This window comes from Buteo buteo, chromosome 27 (assembly GCF_964188355.1).
Source record: "Buteo buteo chromosome 27, bButBut1.hap1.1, whole genome shotgun sequence".
In the NCBI taxonomy this organism is placed as follows: domain Eukaryota; kingdom Metazoa; phylum Chordata; class Aves; order Accipitriformes; family Accipitridae; genus Buteo; species Buteo buteo.
Window position 1 is genome coordinate 798,928 of NC_134197.1, and position 21,523 is coordinate 820,450.

The window sequence follows — 21,523 nt, forward strand, 5'->3', positions numbered from 1 at the left end:
AAGCACACTTAGGCTAGATGAGTTGTTTTACAAAGATCTATATACCAGGCTTTAATAAATTTTACAAGAAAGCAACACTTTCATTAAATTTCTTATAAACTCCATAGTTTTCAGTAGAATACATTAATCACACAAGGAACAACCTACAAAACTGGTTTTATTCTCAGGGTTGAGCTTGATCATGCCTCATCTACTAATTGATGAGACTGTCTTCCTCACTTTGTGAATAATGACAGAGTTGAGCAATGATGATTGCCCCCAGGTAGAAAAGCTTCCAATCAGTCGATCTTTGTTGCACCTACCCCATAATTTTAGATTCAGAATTGATTAAATTTTCTGAAAAAGCCAGTCATCTCACCGCCATGAAGCATGAACTCTCCAGCAACCGGCAGAACATTTCTAGTCAGAAGCCAGCGCTGCTCAGTCTACTCAAGGTCATCCAGACAGTTCTTGGTAAATTAGGCTGTAGGACATCTTTCCTTATTTCTAAGGATGGAAAAATGGAGCAAGCTTTTCCTAGACAAAGACATTTATTAAAAGATATTCAGAAATAAATTGCCCTAATCCCCACAGATATTTTCACTGTTCTTGCAAAGTTTATAGGGAAATAAAATCAACCCAAACAGTTCAGCCCTTGAACAGTGTCCAGCAGCAGGGACATTACAGCTAACACTCCAGGCCTCTCATTGCACCAATGCTGCTGGCCATTCTGCGGGGCACACTTTTTGCAGCTTGCCGGTAGTCCTCTGGTTTTGCCTTCAACAGAGTTACAATATTTTGCAGTGTTCTTGATGGCTGAAGGCCGAGGGCATCCATCACATTTATGAGATAATCTGTAAGATTATGGATAAACATGTATTTGAATGGGTACCAGACAGTGTGCTAATGAAAGTTATCCTTTGTTCTTCACGACAGCTAGAATCCTGTCACTGATAGGTCCAAACCACAGAAAACGGCAGTGTGTTTGGAATCTAACTGTACTGACTGGTGTGTATTTTTGGCTTCCTGTACACTAGTTTAGACAACCATCTGTTTTGTTCAGAGGACTGAGACACATTCCACCATGTTTCAGTATCTGCTCACAACACCCTCGGGGTGGTCAGTCACCAGGGTCACAGATAAAGGATCACAAGCACACTTTAAGAGCTTGCAACAAAGCTGGGAAGTTCTGCAGAAGTGAATGGCTGTCAAGGCAGGAGAGAGTTCCAGCTCACTGATTCAAAGTCATCTGGGGAATTAAGGATGGCAGGGAGAATGCCAAGCAACCAGCCTCTAACCCACTGGTTTGTTTTTAAGCAATGCCAAAAAAAAAAAAAAAAAGTATTCAGGCTGAGTTCACTAGCATTGAAGCCTACTTTCAGGTGAGCTGAGGAGATATTGTCTGCATCCTTATTTTTGAGCTTGGCCATGGGGAAGTCAGCATCCATGATTTACAGCAAAGACAAGACAAACTGGCATTTACAATAGCTGTAGTGGTCTCGAGGTAACACTTTCATCAGCTTTGGATAAGAAAAACCCATCTCCTCCATATGCTGCAGAAACGCTTTCCCCAACACCTTCCATCAGTCCTCCCTCAGTCACCCTGCCTGGCATAGTAGAAGGAAGAAATGAACAACATGTGCCAACTATCTCCCACTTTGATGCTGAAAATTTCTTCATGTTGAAAGTAATTTAGTCATCTAGCACCTTCAGAGCAGCAGGGCAATAAGGTAATCATGGCAGGGGAGCTGATCCTATAGGTTCTGTAAAAAAGAGGATGCTGGTCAAGTGCTCCACAACAACTTTTAGAAGGCCTTTAGCTGACCTTCCCTACTTCAGCTATCAAGCGAATGGAAGAAATCAACCAGCTGTCCCCTTCATAATCCACTGGAGCACTTCCCAAAAGGCTTGACAAATGCTGCGTACTCCCTATATGGCATATACTGGCAGTACACAGCACTCCCATGAGAGGGGAAAGAGCAGTGCCACGCTTGAATAGATTATATACACATTTTTCTTGCTAAGACTGGCTTGTAAGGGACTTCTCACAGTTCAGAAGGACTTTGACTTCCACAGTCAGAAACACAAAGCAGTGAAGAAGCAGGAGTATCTACTGGAACATCATCCTTTCCTCAAAGAGGGATGTGACAGACCACTTTGCAAAAGAGAAGCTGTGAACCACTCCACCATGCCAGGTATCAGATCAACATGCTCATGATTAAAGGAGAAACCCGCACTGCAGTTTCTTCAAATCTAATGTAATGACAGAGCAGCCCATGTGTTATGGCAACAGTTATCAGGACAACGTATGCACTGAGCTTACCAATGTCGGTGGCGAGCTGCTTTGTCGAATGTACTGTGAGCTCTGGTATTTGCAGGATAACTTCGCAGTAAGTTTGCATTGTAGCTCTGGCAATGGAGCCCAGCCAGTAGTCAGCCATGTTGTCCAGCTCAGGTAATTCATCTCCTGGACAGAAAATTCTCGTTAGCTGTCAGCAGTCTCACTCACCTGCATTTGCTGGTTTTGTAAACCAAATGTAATTCATAAATGGTTAACTGTTTCTTCAACAGGACATTAAGATATTCAGAGTTTATCAGCTGTTTTTGGAGTAATCAAAGCAGTTACATATCCTCCCTGATACTATACAACATTGAAAGTTACCTCAAGACCCAAAACACTTTACTTCCCTCTATTACTTCTCCAGGTAAGTCATTTCCGAAGGGCTGACAGGTGATCAGGCTGGGATCAGGGGCACTGCCTGGCATGTTATAGAGGATCATCTTCCAGGAGTAGTTTACAAACTACTGCAATGACAGGGGCTTTTTTCAAGTCCTAAAGGCATCCCGTGTTGATCAGTGTTTTGAAAATTAACAAGCTATTAAATATGTAAATGCTTTAAGATGACAAAAGTAATGCAAAAACCTGAACTAAAGAGCATATTCTCAGAAGGCTACAGGAAGACTATAAATACCAAGCTCTATGCTTCCTTGATTATCAGTGGAAATAAATACTGAGAAGATATTAACCACAGCACACCATGGCGCGCTGCCAATCTGCTGTGAAGCATTACGTAGTTAGTGTTGTTAACTGCAGCAGGATTAATGACACAACAGGTAAGGACAGCCATGTGAAGAACGAATGCGAGCCAAAACTCAGCTTCCTGCAAGAAATTAAGGAATGACAGGCAGAAAGAACTCCTTGGTGCATTCTGGGTATAAAGTTTTGAAGAGGCGCCTGGGCCATAGCTGTCTCAAACAGCAGCCACCCACAGCACCCACTGAACCTCGTTCAGCACGGGGAGTTTAATCATTGTGGCTGGCAACTAATCACTAAAGACTCAGGTGGCACTGGAAGTAGCAGTGGAGCTCCAATGATTTTTCAGCTGGAGTTAATATAGGATGAAAAAGGAATTTAAATGAAGTGGTCAGCATTCCAGAATTGTGTCCTTACTGAGCAAGAACCTGACTATGGGGACTAGAACACATGGTTGGACCCTTAAGAAAAGAAATTCCCAAAGATGCAGAACCTGTCCAAAACAAGACAGACAGCAGACCAGTTTCTGACCATGGGCTCCTAACATTTGTAACAGATGAGCACAGGTTAGCTTGTCACACAGGGTGTAACAGTATTTTTTCCTGGATTTACAGAGAAAAGAGGCAGAGAAAAAAGTTGTTTACAAGTAAACAGCATTACTATCCTGCTTGAGAACAAATATCTATTCCTGAAGAAAGGAGGTCAGGGGCTCCTCTTTTTCTAGCAACAACTTCAGGGGCTGTGGTTCTCAGCAAGGCTATAGAGAACTGCATATTTTATACTACAAGTGACTAGTGTAAAATTAAGCTTACGGGACATTCTCTCCAGATTTCACTAGAGTCTGAAGATGGAAAGCTTCATACCAGGTTAGTTCCTGGCAGCAGTTGTTGCAAGAATCCCAGCTTAGATGCTGTCTGGGGATAAGAATACACTGTATGATCACCAGCGCAGGGTTGTTTTCTTCAGTAGATGGGGACATTTCATGAGAGGGTCAGCCAACCTAACTCACCACTTCTAAACATGGTCACAAGCTTCCTCTTTGCTTATTCCTTGCTGTGCACTCCTGCCAGCTCTGTTGCATAGCAGACCTCTTAGGAAGTTGATTTAAATCACTTTATTGACACATTTTTGAGAGAATCTAGGCCAGAAAAAAGTGAATACCTTTCTGTGGGCTTAATGAATGGAAATGGTGCTATGGTGGAACCAGCACAAAGGAGAGGGCAGGAGTGCAAAGCTGGAGCAAGACTCCCCCCTTCAGCAAGCTGTTATGCAGTCCTAGTGGACAGGCTGATAAGGAGCAGAAGCTACAAAAGCTAACTTGAGAAGTCTTTCAGGCTAGATGGTTCAATGGTTCCCCTCAGAGTTTGGGAACTGACCCCAAGTACCTCCTGTTCACTCCCTGCACCTAGGATATTAAGTACTGCTCCAACTCTGAAACAGTAATACTTCAGACCCTGCACCCAAACCACAGTTTTAATGAACACTAAACTTAAATCGACCAAGCTAAAGCTTCTGGTTTGAACAGAACGGAAAAAGTTTTACTCATTATTTAGAGGCTCCTCCTGCATATTACTAAGAGACTCTTGGAAGAAACAGCATGACTAGACAATAGGAAATGGGTCTCAAATAGCTGTGTTACCATAACACATCACACCCATGTAACATCAAAAAGTGAAAACTTTCCTGCAGACACTTCAAGTCTTTGGTTTCATCCTACCTTGTTCTGGGGGGTAAGGCAGTTTTCCAGCATGTAATGCCAGTTCCAAAGCAGAATCCTCTTGAGTGACAAATGGCTCAAGGTGGAGAGGAAGTGACATAATATATTGCCCAATCTAGAATAAAAGCACAAAGAGCTGAGTCACTGAACAAATGTGAAGCAAGTACTTTGCTAGAGAAAAAAAGTCAACTGCAGTAATCCACACCTGAAAGCAGAAAGCTGAGCATGACAGCAACTCACTAAACTACATTTGCTCAGAAACAAATTGGGTCTTGCTCATCATTACACTTTGTACAAGAAATAATTTTTCACAAGGTCAGAGAACCAGCCATTGAAACGATGTTAAGAAAAACCTGTACAGAGAACTGTTACTCCAAGCAAATCTTTGATCTCTGGAGTGTTCCTGGCAATTTGTTTTCTAGAGCAGAATCCAAGAGACTGAACCAAACAAAACCACTGAAGAAGAAACACATATTCAAGTGACAACATAATAATGAATTACAGAAATGTATCGCTCCCAAAAAGGGACCATGCTCACAAATTCGCACACATGAGCTACATAACTTCAGGCATACAACAAATACTGCACTGTTTATAAATTATTATCTGCTGCTTCAGAGAATTTTCCTAGGTGCAGATGCAATTCAGAGTACTCTGCCTCCCCATTATGGAGCATGCTCATTAATAGCTTTTTCCTGAGCTCACAACACCTGCCTTTTCTTATCTCTTCACATCTCTTCTTATCTCTTATCTTCACATCTTCTTATCTCTTCACAGCACATATGCCACATCAATTTGTTTCTAAACTCTACGCTAGTTTTTCCAGTTGTCAATTTTACTGCACAGTGCAGTAGTGTTATTTCAAGACTACCCAAGAGAGAGAATCTGGCTCGGTCTTGGCCCACCTATTACTATTACTCAGCAGCAGGATAAAGGGTAGATCTGAATAGATGTCAGAAAACGAATGCTTTGTATCTGAAATTTTCTGAAGTTCCTCTGTGCCTTGGACAGGCAGAAATGTCTTTTGATTCCTCACAGAATTGAGTAACGATCATACACATCTCAGTTTAACTTTCAGTTACTGTGGCAGGTGAGCAGATTCAGCCTCTTACCACCCATGCACGTCTCTCTCTGTGACCTGTTAATTAGAAAGCTACTTAGAATTCAGTAGCAACCTTCCCTTGAAGTTTCACCTTATACACTGCCCATGAGCTTTCTAAACCACATAAAAGTCTCTCAGATAGCTAAATTCAAACTACCCATGATAAAATTCTGCCACAAATTGACTGACTACCCATTTCTATACATTCCTCTCTTTTTTTTTTTTTTGTTAAAGCTTTAAAAGCAGAATGTAAGTTTGTAGGCCATAAGCCAGAGGAAACCAAAATATTAAAAGCTTTTGGCTGCAGCCTGTCCTTGAAAAATCCATTCCCTGTGTGATGCACAGAATGGTAGTAACATAAAAAAACTTGTTTATCAAATTATACTTTGTATTGAAATAGTAATAGCAGCTAATATTAATATCTGAACTGCAAATGTGGCAGCAACTTGAAACACCAACCAAGAGAATGGGAGAGCAATCTGAATGCTATTCCAAACTGAGGAGTGCCTAGTCAGAAAGAATGAACAGCTCACTCTCCTTTTCCACTCAGACACCTCACTGCCAGAAAGGTTTCATTGTTATTCCATCAGAAAGAGAAACCAGGGAGTCACATGGGGATTAGAAGGGTAAGAGCTCAAGACTTGTTTTAACTTCACAGTGTGATTAAATCACTCCAATACACATTGCAGGAACTTCTCTGCTACATGAGCTGCATTATGAAGATACACTCAGTATTCACCACTAGAAACAAAAGTTGGCATTTTCCATCCCATTACAAGAGTTAACACTGTAAACAGCCCAGTTCACTAGGGAGGAACCTCTCCTTGTGCTCCTGACATTCTTTTGCTATTCCAGAACTTGACAGGGATTTCATAAAAGCTACAACGAATGGCACAACCCAACTGATGAGGGCTGGACCACTGAGAGAATCTATCACCATCATATAACAATTTTAACAAATACTAAGATTTTACAAAGAATTGGGGAAACAGAAGAGCACTGGGCTTCCAGTAACTACCCTTGCATGCTCTTACATTGCTGATATATTCCAGAGGAGTCAGGCTGAAGTTTGGCAGGTCATCTGTCAGGGTCTCACCAATGCCACCAGAATTCCAACCCTGTAGGGCAAAAAGTACAGAATGAATCTATGACTTCCTGGAGCATGAAGTCTATCAGTGTTCTAGGAAGCGGTTGCCCAGTGACATGAACTGTGACTACCCAAGGACTTCTAGAGAGCAGAACATAGATGGCGAGAAAACTGTTTCCCTTGTCCTCCCTCAGGCCCAAAACATACACAACCTTTCCACACAGCTCCCTGTGGGAAATACATGCTCACACAGGTTAGAAAAGCATCTCAAACAAACATCAGAGCTTGCAAACATAGCTGTCTGTCACAAATGCTGTGGATGCAAGGAGATAAACTTTTCCACTGACTGTAGCTCATGGAAGAAATGTGATACCAGAGGGAAACATTCTGAAAAGGAGGAAGGTAAGCAACAATCAGCTGTACTCCACTATAAGGTATCCCACGGGTAAACCTTGCCAGTTCAGATCAGATCAATGTACCCATTACTCACCTCCATCTTTGAAATGAGTAAGAGTTGTTGTTTGATGCGAAGAAAAACAGAATCAAAAGCCAAGTGGTGTGCCAGCTGGTTGAGGCGGCTTAGGGCAGATCGCGATGAAGACAACAGGTTGTGGTTACTCGTACCTTTTTCCTAACACACACACACACAGGCACAGAAAAATGTTTACTTATGGAAGTCATTACGCTGACCACAGAGGAGCTATGTTAACATTCTTAAAGCAGTATTTATTGGGCCATCCTAATACAAAAGAGCCTTCCTCTGCAATGGCACAGTTTATTTTCTTTGGGATGCCCTATGCCAACCAGTTATTAAAGACAGAAACTGTGCACTGTTCCCTGAAATGTAAAACAAATAATCAGCATCACATTCCAGCCATGTCAGGCACCAGTATAGGCTAGATACTGGGAAACTTGCAGAGAAGATGGCAAAACTGCCTTTTGCTCAGAGGGCACAACTAACTGATTCCCTGCACGGAATTAAGCAAAAATTTTACGTGAAGGGTACCTATGGAATTTGACTATTTAGCAAAGGTTTAAAGTCAAACATTTAACACTGAAGGCAGAGCTGTGCAAGTTGCAGGTAAATTAAGTGCAAAAGAAATCAAAACATTCCAAGGAAATAAGAGACAGAACTCATAACCTTGACTTCACTACTACATGTGACTGACTATGGCAAACATAACTTAGATCCACAAGAAGATAACTAGAGTCGTTCTACCCTGTTCACAGATGCATGCATGAATGATCTTGCATAATTATATTTCAGAATGGATATGGCAGCAGAGCATAAGTGGCAAAGAAAGTCTTGCGAAGCCAGTATGTAGGCTCCAGAATTTGAGATAGCTCCAACACAATCTTCCCAATGCATTCTGTGACAAAATCTCCCTCACCTGAACTGATAAGAGCATGTTCACAAAACACAGCCAGGATCTGGGGAGAGATGGAATGAGCCCAGACTTCCTGGGTTTGAACATTTCAATCTCTCCACGGATCGGTGTGTCTGTGGAAGACTTGGAACATAGCCCATCAAAAGGCTGCAGCTCAGGATGAAACGTAATCAGGCTGTAGGGGGAATCCAGGTCTCATCTATCAAATGTGGGCCCAACAGCATCCTGTGATAGAGGCAGGCTCTCCCAGGCACCAAAGCTACCTTTAGAGTGTAAAGTGTTTCCATAAGGTTGGCATACTCGGATGGATTCTCCTTCAAAAGATAATTGTACTCCTGCCAGGGATTCTTTACGGAGCTCTTCTTTTCTGCAGAACTGGTATCCTGAAAGCCAGAAAAACTACAAGGGCTGTAGGAGTCCGAGAGATACTTCCCAGCAGTTGATAAAATCCTGAAAACAAATACACAAAAGTCACCAGCAAAATCCTCAAAAATCAGCACTGTTGCTCTCATGTTGGTCCAAGGACCAACACTACCTTTATGTTACTTCAAGGGAGCAAGTATTCACTGGTGGCAGACGTTAATTACAGCCAACTCTCACATCTACTGTGCAACTCAAAAACTGCAAAAATACTGAGATGAAAAAGAGAGGATTGTGCTCTCAGAACACCTAGCAAATATGAAACAAACCCAGCCTCCTGTGCACTGCAGGCCACTGTGTCCTATACAAAGCACAGGCACTCAAGTCAGACTAAAGCATTTCAATGTACAAGAGGCTGAACAGTGCACTGCTGACAAGCAACAAAAGATCTACGTGTTGCCTGTGCTTGACACTCCTCAAGTTACAAGGAATTGATCAGTTAAGGCACACCTAGATTCATTTCAGCAAATGATTCATGCCCCATGTCACAAGGGGAGTGAGAATCTTGCCAATTTGATCTGGTGGAAAATTCCTTCCTGACCCCACTCTGGCAGTCCATTTGATGGCTAACCAGGTATCCAAGAAAAAGGATTCTTGTGACTGTCTCAGGGTACACAACTAAGTGGAACAGTCTGCAACCCATCTCTGACATTTCAAAAGATGGAGAGGGGCAGCGGGGGGAAATCACAGTGGCTGCTTTCCCTCCGTGGTCTATGCAACAGAAGCACCTTGGGGTTTGTTTTCTTTCAACTTGGTACCTATGTTGACAGCTCATGAATTAAGTTCAGCAACGCTTACCTGTTGGCCAGTTGCTGCTCAAAGTCTCCACACTGACGAAGGAGCTCACCACAAGTAGTAATTATCCTAGGAAAGAACAAGACAAAAACACATGTGAGATTTGAGGCAGATAATGCCAGACCCCTCCCCAGACAACCCATCTCAGACACGTGTCAATCAGTAATATAATGCAACAACCAAACTACAGCCCACAGGGGACATGTGTCAAGAATTAATTTGGCTAATAACTCTGCATCCATTTGATAACATACTGAGGTTGTTTGCCCAACAGCCTCATCCACATGCTACTTCTTGTCATCATGGCTAAGGCCAGCTCAGTGTCACCAGGAAAATGCTAAGAGCTGCTGACATTTCAAGTGATATGACATGCAGCCTTGCTCCAGACAGGGTGGGGAGCCTCATAGCACTTACTGTGCCAGCAGCAACCTGAAACCCAGTCACTAACACTAATGTTCCCAGCAGCACTGCAGCTAAGTGGGCATAGTCCTGCATTCTGCACTAAGAACTTGTGTAAACTGACCCCGAGTAATTCCATTTCATCTTTGATACAAAAATCAGTTCTGAGCTGGGCAAACAAAATCCCCTTTACCGGACAGAGTTTTGGAATGCAGTCCAGTCCTCCTGGAAAAGGGAATCTGATAGGACATCATCCAGCTTACATTTCTTTCGTATAGACTGCAATGTATTCGTAAAGTCAGATGTATACCTGTAATGAGAAATGGAGAAGAGATAAGCACCAGCATAAGAGAATAGGCTGGAGAGCAGCATAACTGCATGTCCTGCAATTTGCTCATTCAGTCCTCTACAAGGGTCAAATAAGGACAAGAAATATTAAAGGAAGAGGAGTTCAGAAGAGACACTGTTGTTCCAGTCCAAACACATGGATGTGAAGAACTGACCAGCCACAGCCCACTCAAGCCTCCACTGGAAGACAGGGAGAAACTCAAGAGTAACAGATACTGTGTGGCTACTTCAATTTGCTGCACATGGGTTACTAGGATCTCTCCACTCCCAAGAGAACGTATGACTAAGATCAGAAAAAGTTTATAAGGCTACTGCTACTGCAACATCATTTGGCCCTTAGCCCAGGACAACAATCTCTTTTTTTTTTTTTCTCAGCTACTCCCCAGATAAGAACATGGATAAAAAGGAGAACATTTTGTTTTCCACACTGCCCCCCCCCTTTTGTTTTAAATAAGGCCCACAAGCTGGAGGCATGCACGCTGCTATGTAAATTGCCTATAAAGAAAGTGAGATCAGAGAAGTGTGTTTTCCTCTTCCTTCTTCTCCACAGGGCAGCAAGATAACAGTTTGATTTATACCTTGTGAACAGCTCTTTTGGTATCAGGAAAGAATAAGGAGGTAATCAGCACCGGAATACTATCTAAGTGGGCTGTCAGTGACCCTTTAAAACAAGAACTTAGAGTGAACCTTACTCACTAGGGCTTCTTGCACTTACAGGTAGATTCTGAATGTGAGGTCACTTGTCCCAGTAAGTACGTATTTCCCCACTGAGACCCACTTTCATCAGCCTAATTTGTCTTTGTTCATTTTGGGAAACACTTTCCCCTCCAAAAGTATTTATTAAAAATGAAAATTCAGCCCAACCAAAACAGAAAACAGCCAAGAAAAGTCTTTGATTTAGCCATAAAAAGCTTCCGTTTTTCCCCTAAGAAATAGTCACTGCCTGACCAAAATGGTAGGAAGGGATATCAGATGATTCATATTACAGTTCCAGATACTTTCCGCTCTCAGTCGTTTTTGATAAACTACAAAGTCCTTGGCCACAAACTGAATACTTGCTACTCCCCTAGGATAAATGCAGCAGTGTAACTAAAAGCACCTTACTTTGTGAACAGAGCTTTCAGGGCCTTAAGGAGCCCACACACTCCCAGTCCATCAGTGAGTTTAATGCAGTTGTCGATGGCTCCAGAGGCCAGAATGAAGAGTTTGCTGACTGAATGGTTCAGTTCCTGGACACAGTCAATTACTTCCCAATGCTCCTAAATAACAACAACAACAAAGTTGAGCCTGACTCTTCTTTCAGTGAGTGTCCAGGCATTAAAGACAGACACCTTGTGTAACACATCATTCTCTCAGTATCCTCCAATCTTGTGAAACACTTAAGGGAGAACAATGCTGGTTGCTTCCAACCTCCTGCACAGTGACAGTTAATAAAAGTCAGGCTGCCAAATCCTGTGTTTACCACGTCTTCAAGGAAAAACAGTTCTGCCAACAACAGAATCTTCTACTAAAAGGACTTTCCTACCCCAGATCCTGTCCTTCATAAATTCTATCGAACCTGAAGCAGGCTCTTGGTTGATAGTAATATTTTTGTAAAGTCTTTCTCCAGCAGATCCACACAGTGCTGGTTACTGGGTGAAGGAGAAGAAGAAAAGAGTTACCTCTGACCTGACAGGGCTGCTGAAATTAACTTCATTTCCTAAACAAAATTTACTTAACAGTAAAAAATATACTGCAAACAGAAAAAAAAGAGAGGAGGAAAGAGAGCAATAACTATGACAAAGACCCCTGTAGACCCTTAGTAGAAGCTTCAAGCCTCTCCCTGTGCAGTTGAACAAAGACTGCTACATTACCAACGGCACTGCACTGATCTGAATAAGGAGATTTTCTTCTTCCAGGTCTCCATACTCAAGTTGATAGGGCTTGTACGGACCATACACCGCTTCCACCAGTTCCATCACTTTTACCAGGTTCTGCTCCTCTACAAAGAATCAGATGTTTAGTCTACAAATAGATGAACATGCTACTAAAAACCTTGTTTCAAGCAATATGCAGTAGTTCTTCAATTAGAGCATGCTGCCTACACAGGCTTGGACTGTTGCCCAACAGCTTTAAGTCTCAACTACACAGATTTTTTTAAAATTTTTTTTTAAACACAAGGTTATTATCTCTACCTGTTTCCTAAAACCAAGATGTTCTACCTCAACAAGTGCCTCAAGAAAATTATCACTCACTACTCCAAAACAGCCTGGGTGACAAAAAACTATTAAACATTCCAACCTACAGTAGAAGGAAAGTACTGAAACCATTTGAGAAGTGAAACATATTACTCCCACAACTTAAAACAGGGGCAATCCTCATTTGTCAGAAAGCCTGGTTCATACTTAAAATAATTGATACTAACTCAATTCACTTAGTACTACTACTTTACGGTGTTCATCAACCAAAGCTGAACGTGAACCATGAACTTAGCATTTCAGTGCCACTCTGTTCAGCAGGGAGCTGCAAACCCAAACAAAAACCAGGTCTGAATGATTATTTCTCAAATCAGAACTGGACACCAGCTGTTACTGTGAAGCTTTGCCAAACTCAAACTAGCAGCAAACCATAATTGCTTTGAATCCTGGGTATAAGAAAAAACTTCTACACCCTAAGGACAGACAAGCAATGGAGCAGGTTGTCCAAAGCCTGTGCTATCTCCATGCTTGGACGTTTTCAAGATCAGACTGGACAATACCCTGAGTAACATGGTCTGACCTCATAGCGGACCTTGGACTACATCAAGTCCCAAGGTCCCTTCCAACCTGAATTATCCTGTGAATCATAACTGAACCTTGTACTCCCAGACATGTAGGTACAGGTTTGATCCCGTTCTACTGAGTCACCTGGCCTTTCCATTCTCGAGATATTTCTCTTCCCAAACATCTTACCGCACAGCAAAAGAGATGGAAATAAAGTTTTGGGGTTTTTTGGTTGTTTTTTTTGTTTGTTTGTTTTTTTAAACACACCCAGATAACAGTTCAGCAGCTGTCTTCCTATTCTATCATCTTCTAGAGCTTGACATAATTCTTCCAAGTTCTTTTTAATAATTTCTATCACAAACCACAAATTAAGCTAAGCCAAGGATAGAAAATGACTGACAAGAATATGCAATCACAAAGACAACAAAAACAGACACAACCACAGTCATAGTACCTGAAATTGCCCAGTAATCATAATTTACTTGATCAAGTAAGAATCTGGGTTTAAATAGCTCAAGACAATGTTATGAGGAACCAAACACAGGAAACACAGCATTAGGAATGTTCCATTAGCTTTAATTTAGGAATTTCCCATACCCAATCTTTGAAGGGGCCCTACCAGATTAATAAAGGACTATAAATAGCCAACAGCTCAAGTCAGACATAAACCTATGTAAGCACAGCACCTCACTACTTTGTGGTTTGTGGGAATTATTCATCGAGTCATGAACAAAATGAAACGACAAACATAATAGGGTAAGGTAAGGAAAGAACAGGTCAGATTTTGAATCAAACACCAAGTATGCTGCTAGAGAACAAACTACCAATGGTTCAGAAATAGTATTTGGCCCTGCATTTTTACTTGATTAAAACTTAAGCCAATAGCAACAGAAAAACTACAAAATAAAATTTAAGCATCCAATGGATGCAGCTTTCAAGCAGGTTTTCTCTTGTTTAGTAAGGTGTGACTTAATTCCAGGAAACTCTTCAACTTCTATGCTTTGTGATCTTTCACAATGGGTTTCACAGATAGCTTCCCTAGAGACATTTCCTCATCCATTAGACAGAAGAAATAGCAATGCTTGTAAAAGGAAAAATGCTAAATATTATTTACCCTAGACACCAAGCATGCTCAGAACAGGTCTGTTTCAGTAAACTCATTCAGTATTGTGTCAGTATCTTTAGTGCAAGATAAACACATACACACACACACACAAAAGCGCAAATGCCACGTAACTGGTCAATACTGTAGAAGAGAGAATCCCTCTCTCCATGTAAAACTAAACAAAATCCCACAATGGAACTTGACAAAGGAGTTGACAGAATGGAATGACAAAATTCAGTGCAAGAGCCTTACTCAAGTTTGGCAGCATTGCTACTTCCAGCCCTTTTGCGAAGTGGATGGTGGCATCATAGAGCTCCAGCAGCTTATTCAGCTTGGTGTCTTGGCCCGTTCTTTCCACGGCAGTGCTGAGGCAGACAGGGATGGAAGGCACCAACGCTCCCAGAGTTTGAATCAACAATACAGTCACAATTTCATGGGGGTTCTTGAAAACCTGTGGTAGCAGAAAAGCTACTAGCAAAAGCACATTATCTCAGAGGAACACGACAGGCAGCAGAGAGCAGCAGATAGCTTCCAGAGAGAGCCCCACAATGTACAAACCACATGTCACTGCCTCAGCAAAGACAATGACAGATTGTCCCACTCCAAACTGACCAGGTCCTGTCTGACCAGGGGCTGATATCTTCTTCAGCCCTCCTGAGCACGTGCTGCTGCCCTGCTGGCAGAAGCAGCCTTCACACAAGCAGCTCCACTTCCCAGGGGCAATCATGCCCAATGTAGTCTCCCTTACGCCCTCGCCACAGAGGCCTGGGCTCCTGAAACAGAGGGATGGAAGAGGCAGAACAGATGGGTTTGCAAATGCTGTCAGTGGAGAGGCAGGCTGCCATAACCAGGGAGCAAAGAGTTGGGAAAGAAAGCAGCAGCAGCCCAATCTGGACTTTTTCACGCCCAGCACAGAAAACTGTGCTGGGTGTGTGCTTCTTTCTATTAAAGAATTAATACAAAATTACCTACTAGTGAGAGACAGTGATATACAGATCAAGAAGATGACATTTTGTGCACTAACAGATCGCAGAGTCCTCAGATGAAAGGTGCTCCCAACCAAAAGGGAACAAAAACACATTTGAAAAACCTCACAAGGGGTAACAAAACCAAAAGAGGTCTGCTAAGACTGCAAGAACTTCGCTGACCTAGCATGCAGGACAGCCTGATTACGTAAGTCTAGATCAATACATATTTACTGCTGAAACTGTGCTTTGAATACAGCAACCAAGAAACTAGAGAATAGGTATAGGTCAAAAATTGAATTCAGCGGAACACAGGCACTATAGTAATTCGAAAAACCACCTGGCAGAAAAGAGCATTTGAAAACAGAGCACTCAGTTTCCACAGGTGTGTTGAGAATAAACACATATATCAGTAAAATATGAAGAAATAGTACTATATCACAAGGCAAATTACTGGTCAGATAGGCAGAAGTCACTACTGGAAAGGCTAGAAAGACCATAATCAGCTGAGAACTTCTATTGACATGCACCACCTTCAATTCTACTAGCATAAAATGTGTTACAGCCTGTCATTGTGACTTTCTTGTCAGCTATTCTCACTCATTTGCTTTGAAAGCTTGGATCACCACGAAAAAGGTCCAAGAATTCTTCAGAAAGCAGAAGCAACACAGGACATTGAGTGACACGAGCTTTGCCCCATGTGCCATTTCTCTCTCACAATCCCCAGTTCAAAGAATATCTGCTAAAATGTAATCTGACATCTGACCTGTAATTCACATCAAATCATTAGGCAGAAAAAATACATTTCAAGGAAGCACAGAGCTTCTCTGCAGTACAGGCCTAGCATTTGCACCAGGCTTTGTAACATGAAGATAAGAATCTCTTACCCTTCATGGATGAAAAACCTCTTACAGGCTCAACAATATGAACTTATTTCTTCATTTCACTAAAGGACAATAACTTTTTTGGATCCTACATTATTATTGGCAGGAAAAACAAGTACACACACTCCAAGGGGTGATAGCAGAAGCCCTTAGATATCTTACACAGAGTGACATGAATCAGTCCAACATGACCTTGAGGGCTTCCTCCAAGCCAAGTGATAAAGCAATTCAGGCATTTCAAATGTCTTGCAACAGAACACATTTGCAACACCAACAAATTAGATTTAACTTAAGATACAGATGAAAGTGATAGAGCAGCTTTAATGTCAGTAACACAGCAACCTTGCTGTTGGTAGAACACCAGAAATCAAATCTTGTCTGCAAGAGCTGGACAAGAAACAGAAAGTAGGTTGCAAGCCCTGTTTTGCATAGATAAGGCACAGAATATAACTCAAAGAGTGAGCACCAATGAACTATTCTGAGCTTTATGAGAATTAAGAGAGTGTGCTCAATCTCATCCTCTCCCATACACCGCACCAAAATTAAACAGTCACTGCACCTGTGTTGCCCACTGAAGCTGTGAGTGCCAGGTCCCAAGGAGCGTGTCATACAGTTCAGTCAACTGGCGATTTAAGCTTAAGTCACTTTGGCAAAGATCCTGCCACACGGCCACCAGCTGCACCTGCAGGGGTAATAAGATTCTAAGAGAACTGACAGTCCACAGATCTGGCTTTTGTTATTTCAAACCAAGAACTTACCAGGCAAAGCACTTTTGCTAAAGCACAATGCCTACCCTTGGTCCTCTCTCCCAATTTCAGAATAACATTTTGCTATAATTCAGCACCACAGAAGGAAAAGACTTTCAGCATGAAGCTAGAGGCTTCTTAGTTGATTCAAAGATTTAATTAACATTGGTATTTTACTCATAAAATGAGACTGTAACTGATATCCCCACATAATAGTTCAAATACTTGGCAAGCCCTAGCCTTGAACTTAATCCTCAAAAGTCAGAGTCATGAGAGAAATTTGAGGATCAGGTTATGGCTACAGAACTGTCTGGAATTCCAACTTTTAATCTTACCTGAAAAGAGTTTACAGAAGTCAGCAGCTGCCAAGTTGCAGCAATAAAGTTATTGCTGACATAGTCACATCCAAGAAAAGCAAAGCAAAACTATAAGGCACAGAGAAATCAAGTAGAACGCACATATCCTGTGTCTGTTGCAGGAATGAACACAAAGTCCTGAATGGAGAATTACTCTTGAAACATGGGGAGTAACCAGAGCTGTTAAGAGCCAGAAAGTGAAGTCAGAGAATGAAATATGGAAAAGAACAGGATCCATCCTCCTCCGAACAGGAAAGGTGAAATACATGATGTAGCAGCTCCCCCTACAGTCCAAGCCAAGCAAGAATTCAAATTTTTATTCCTCCATATTAAAATATTATCAAAATACTTACCTTGTGGCATTTATAATAATAAGCAAGAAGCTGGGGCATCCGATCAATTTCAGTGAAGACTTTAACAAATGTTTTTGCCTGATCTAAACAAAACAAAATAATAGGTAGTTAGCAGTCAGTCTCAAAGCCTAGGGTGAGACATTAGTCTAACAGTAAGAGAATTCTTCTTTTAAGAGAGTGTGCACAATGACCTATATAGAAAGACACACTCTTTCACCTTTTGTTTGCTTATCTTCTCAAATAGGAGCAGAACTGCCTAAAACCCACATTCAAACAAGAACAGGTAGCAGACATGAGGAATTAATGCAACTTCTTAAATTTAACTTCTTAACCAGCAAATGTATCTAGTATTAAAGACAGATAAAACCAGAGCATTTCCTAGAAGGGAACCATTATTTTCCAGAAGCAAGCCACTATCTACAAAACTAGAACATACCTCACAAAGCCTCCAGCTTTGCTTTCAGAACTCCTCAAACTGATACCTAAGCTAGCTGCCTCGAGACTGTGTAAGAGCTAACAGTGCCATTAGTCAAAGCTTTGAAATCCAAGTTCATCAAAAGCTCGTTTTGTACTGTAAGGGGGATGACTATAGTTCTGTCCACAAAATACATCTGGGGTTAGAGAAATTAGTAATGAGACCTTGTTTTTTAAAAAGGACCCAGAAGGCAGATAAACTAGAACACTAAGTAACTTGAAGTGCTCTTCAGCTGTGGAAGTCACCGAATACAGACTCTCTGGGGATATGGTTACGGACTTGTATTACAGTTATAGGAGCTGGACTTCAGGAAAGAACATGACTTCACAGTAAACGGAGAAACTCTCTTCAATGGGAAAAAAGCCCATGTCTCCACATGGCCAGAACAGATTTTGAAAGAGAATGCAAACAATGCTTAAAGTGAATTATTCTGAACTGTATGCCCAAGCAAAGGACCTTGTACCAGCAGACCTGCTGCCAGCAGCTTCCTTGCACCTATATGTTTTCTTTAGTGGAGAACTCACAGAGCAGATGAATATTCAATTTACTTTCATCCTAAGCAGAGAAAATATTCCAAAATGTCATCCTTTTCTTGATTTTGTCTGTAAAGGTCAATGCACTGTAAAAGCAGAAAAAAGGCATGGGACCTACTGTGAAGGTGATGAGCACAGTCCAAGAAAAAAGGAAGCTGTGCAAAGAAGAAAAGCCAGAAGAGGAATGGGAGGGAGAAGAGAGAGATCTATGCAAAAGATTAAGCACACTTGTTAGAAGCACAGCACATAGAGCTTCTTCCCTCCTCCGCTCCCTCCAGCCGTCTGTAGTCACACACTGCTGCGCCTTGCCTTTACATAGACAAGAACTCCAGAGCGCTGTGCAGCAAAAGCACAGCAGCCCCAGATTCTCACTGGGACCTCACGGTGCACACAGATGAGAGGCAACAACCAGAACAAGTATTTTCCAGAAGTGCTGTGACAGTAGGAGAGGAAAGGAGGAACACAAAGAGCAGTACAAGAAGTCAAATTTTCTAAAGGAGAATTTATAAAATAGCTTTTACATGGTAGTAAGGAGTCGGAATGTTTCCAAGCAAATTTCCTTCTTGATTACAACACCAAGGTGTAACAGAAATGCCCAGTGGCACTACAATAACACAAAACCAGAGGCCTTCTGCTTACTTGAGCAGCACTTCCAACGTGGAGAGCATTCATGGCATAACTAAACTCTGACAGCAGAGCAGCCCTGCCTCAGCACCTCCATTTCATACATCTACATGGCCTATAAAACTAGCTCATATTTTCCTTATTTCCCATAGTGGCCACAGGTACACCAAACTGTAGGAAAATCAAAGATGCACTGGAGAACACATCTGCAGCTGCAGAGCACATAACATTTCACAGCACCTGGCTCCACCAGAAAAAGCACACAACCCAGCGCCAGGAGCCTTCAGCACATCAACTCCCCACCAAGAAAACATCTTACTTTTAAAGACAATAAACTCTGCACCAAGTGACACCAAGACTTACTGACCTACAGACTGGGAATTAAAAGCAGCAACAATCTGAGGGCTGGCCATAGCTTCTAGTCGGTTCTTCAGAGCCTCAAGATGCACACACTTCTCAGAGTAATCTGGCGTATCCACAAGCATAGCCAGGCTGCTCTGCATACTTGTTAGTTTGGCCGAAATCACAGACACATCCTGCCACCAGGGAAAGGCAACTCAGTTACCAAACATGACTTCAGAAAGCATTAATGCCAGCTTCATGTGACATTTTACAAAAAGGTACGTGTTTTAGAGTCACTTCAAAAACCTACTATTACACTCAGTTTCCCTGGAAAGCTGAAGGCACAAAGGCCAAAAAGAATAATGGGGCCTCTACCTGTGTTTTAAGAGTCTCTTCAATGTCTGCACTTAACGTGCTCCATTTATCTGCTTCCTGAAGTGACTCGGCAGCCAACTGCATTCTAGATTTCACTTGGTCAATCTCTACCAGGACCTGAAGAAAAAAAAATATAACGTTGCCCATTGAAACAAAAGATGACTGTCATAGATACTTGTATTATGGGAGTTATTTTTGGCTTGGCTTTTAAAAATTGCATGAAAAGATCATGCCGTTACAAGGAGGAAGGAGTTGGCTGAAAGAGCTAGAGATATTAAATCAACTTCCAAAGTCAAACAACAAAAGGTTAGTTTGCATTCTGAATTTGTACTTTTAGTATCCGCTTTGCCTGAAAAATGGACCACAGCTAACATTAGGCAGAAATCTGGGCAGAAATCAGTGTCCCCAGTCAGGTAACAGCAACTCTGTCTGAACTGAAGCATGATCAGCTGTTCCTCAGGAAATGCAGATTGCAGTAGTCTGTGCCACACACAGTTTTTCTACTATTAACATTAATAGAAGTGGTTTTGTCTATCTTGAGTTCAGAAGATTGCTCAATATGAACAAGCCTGGAAACCAGAATTTCACTAGTTGCAAATAAATACTGAGTAAGACAAGAACCTACCTGCATTGACTGAGCTGTGTCTTCTTCAAATTTCTTGATATCTTCTTTAACAAGGATCATTTGCTCCTTCAGGAACGTTGCTTCCTGTTTCAAGACCTCCACTTCCCGGAGGACTCTGGGCATGTTCTGGAGAGCCTGGTGGCTTGTTTCTACAGAAACACCAAGCAGTGCAGTGAGGAAGGAGGGCCTGAGAACCCTTGCAGGAAAGAGGGAGTTTTTCAATAATCTTATGTAACCTTCCATACTTGGAAAAGACCAAACAACAAAGCAAAACACAAACAACAAAACTTTAGTTTTAACTTTAGAGTACTTAAGCTTCACAGTACGTTTAAATACGTACTTTATCGTAGAATCATAGAATCGTTTAGGCTGGAAAAGACCTTTAAGATCACTGAGTCCACCGTGAACCAAACGCTGCCAAGCCCACTCCTAAACCGTGTCCCTAAACACGTAACACGTCTTTCAAATCCCTCCAGGGACGGTGAGCCGACCCCTTCCCCGAGCAGCCTGTGCTCCACAACCCTCTCCCCGAAGCCATCTTCCCTAATACCCAACCTCAGCCCCCCCTGGCAGGGGCAGCCGTTTCGCGGCGTTGAGAGCGGATCTGTCAGGACACGCAGCCTGCAGCAGCACCCCAGTCCGCCCCGCAGCGGGAGGAAAGCTTCAGCGGAGCAACAAAACCCACACACGCCGGCTCCGGCCCGACACGTTGACGACCCCCGCCGCCCACCTCACCTTCCACGGCGTTGTTGACCTCCTGGATGAAGAGCTGCAACTTCATCACCAGGGTAGCGGCGTGGGCGTCCACCTTCCCGGGGGCCTCCTGCTGCACGGCCCGGAAGGCCGCGTTCACCCAGCTCTTCACCTCAAAGTCATCCGACAGGAACCTGGAGAAATCCATCGCCGCCGCCTTCACCTCACCTCGCCTCCTCTCGTCTCCGGGCCCGCGGCGGGGACAGGCCGGCGGCGGCGGCCCCGCAGCGCACCAGGAAACGCGCCGCCAGGCCCCTGCCGGCCACCGTACCCGCCGGGCGGCCACCGTCGGTGGAGGGGGGCGTTCCCCGGCGCGGGTGGGCGGGGCCGGGCCCGCGGAACGGGGGCCGCGCGTTCCGGCTCGGACACCGGCTTAA

General features: G+C 42.7%; 1 protein-coding gene across 2 annotated transcripts; it reads right to left on the bottom strand.

Moving 5' to 3' along the window:
• Window positions 1-511: 511 nt before the first annotated feature.
• On the bottom strand, window positions 512-21,426 carry COG7 (component of oligomeric golgi complex 7). Of its 2 annotated transcripts, none has more exons than XM_075058743.1 (17): window positions 21,129-21,426; window positions 20,394-20,542; window positions 19,769-19,885; window positions 19,419-19,587; window positions 17,420-17,502; window positions 16,524-16,646; window positions 14,368-14,566; window positions 12,123-12,250; window positions 11,374-11,528; window positions 10,115-10,231; window positions 9,526-9,591; window positions 8,571-8,757; window positions 7,410-7,550; window positions 6,867-6,950; window positions 4,731-4,845; window positions 2,303-2,446; window positions 512-833 (listed from the first exon to the last, which is right to left on the bottom strand). In XM_075058743.1, the coding sequence occupies exons 1-17, from the start codon at window positions 21,292-21,294 to the stop codon at window positions 667-669; spliced, it is 2,310 nt and encodes a 769-aa protein (XP_074914844.1). In that variant the 5' UTR covers window positions 21,295-21,426; the 3' UTR covers window positions 512-666. The 2 variants fall into 2 exon arrangements, with proteins under 2 accessions (XP_074914844.1, XP_074914845.1); XM_075058744.1 differs by having other exon boundaries at window positions 20,394-20,589; window positions 21,129-21,311.
• Window positions 21,427-21,523: the final 97 nt, after the last annotated feature.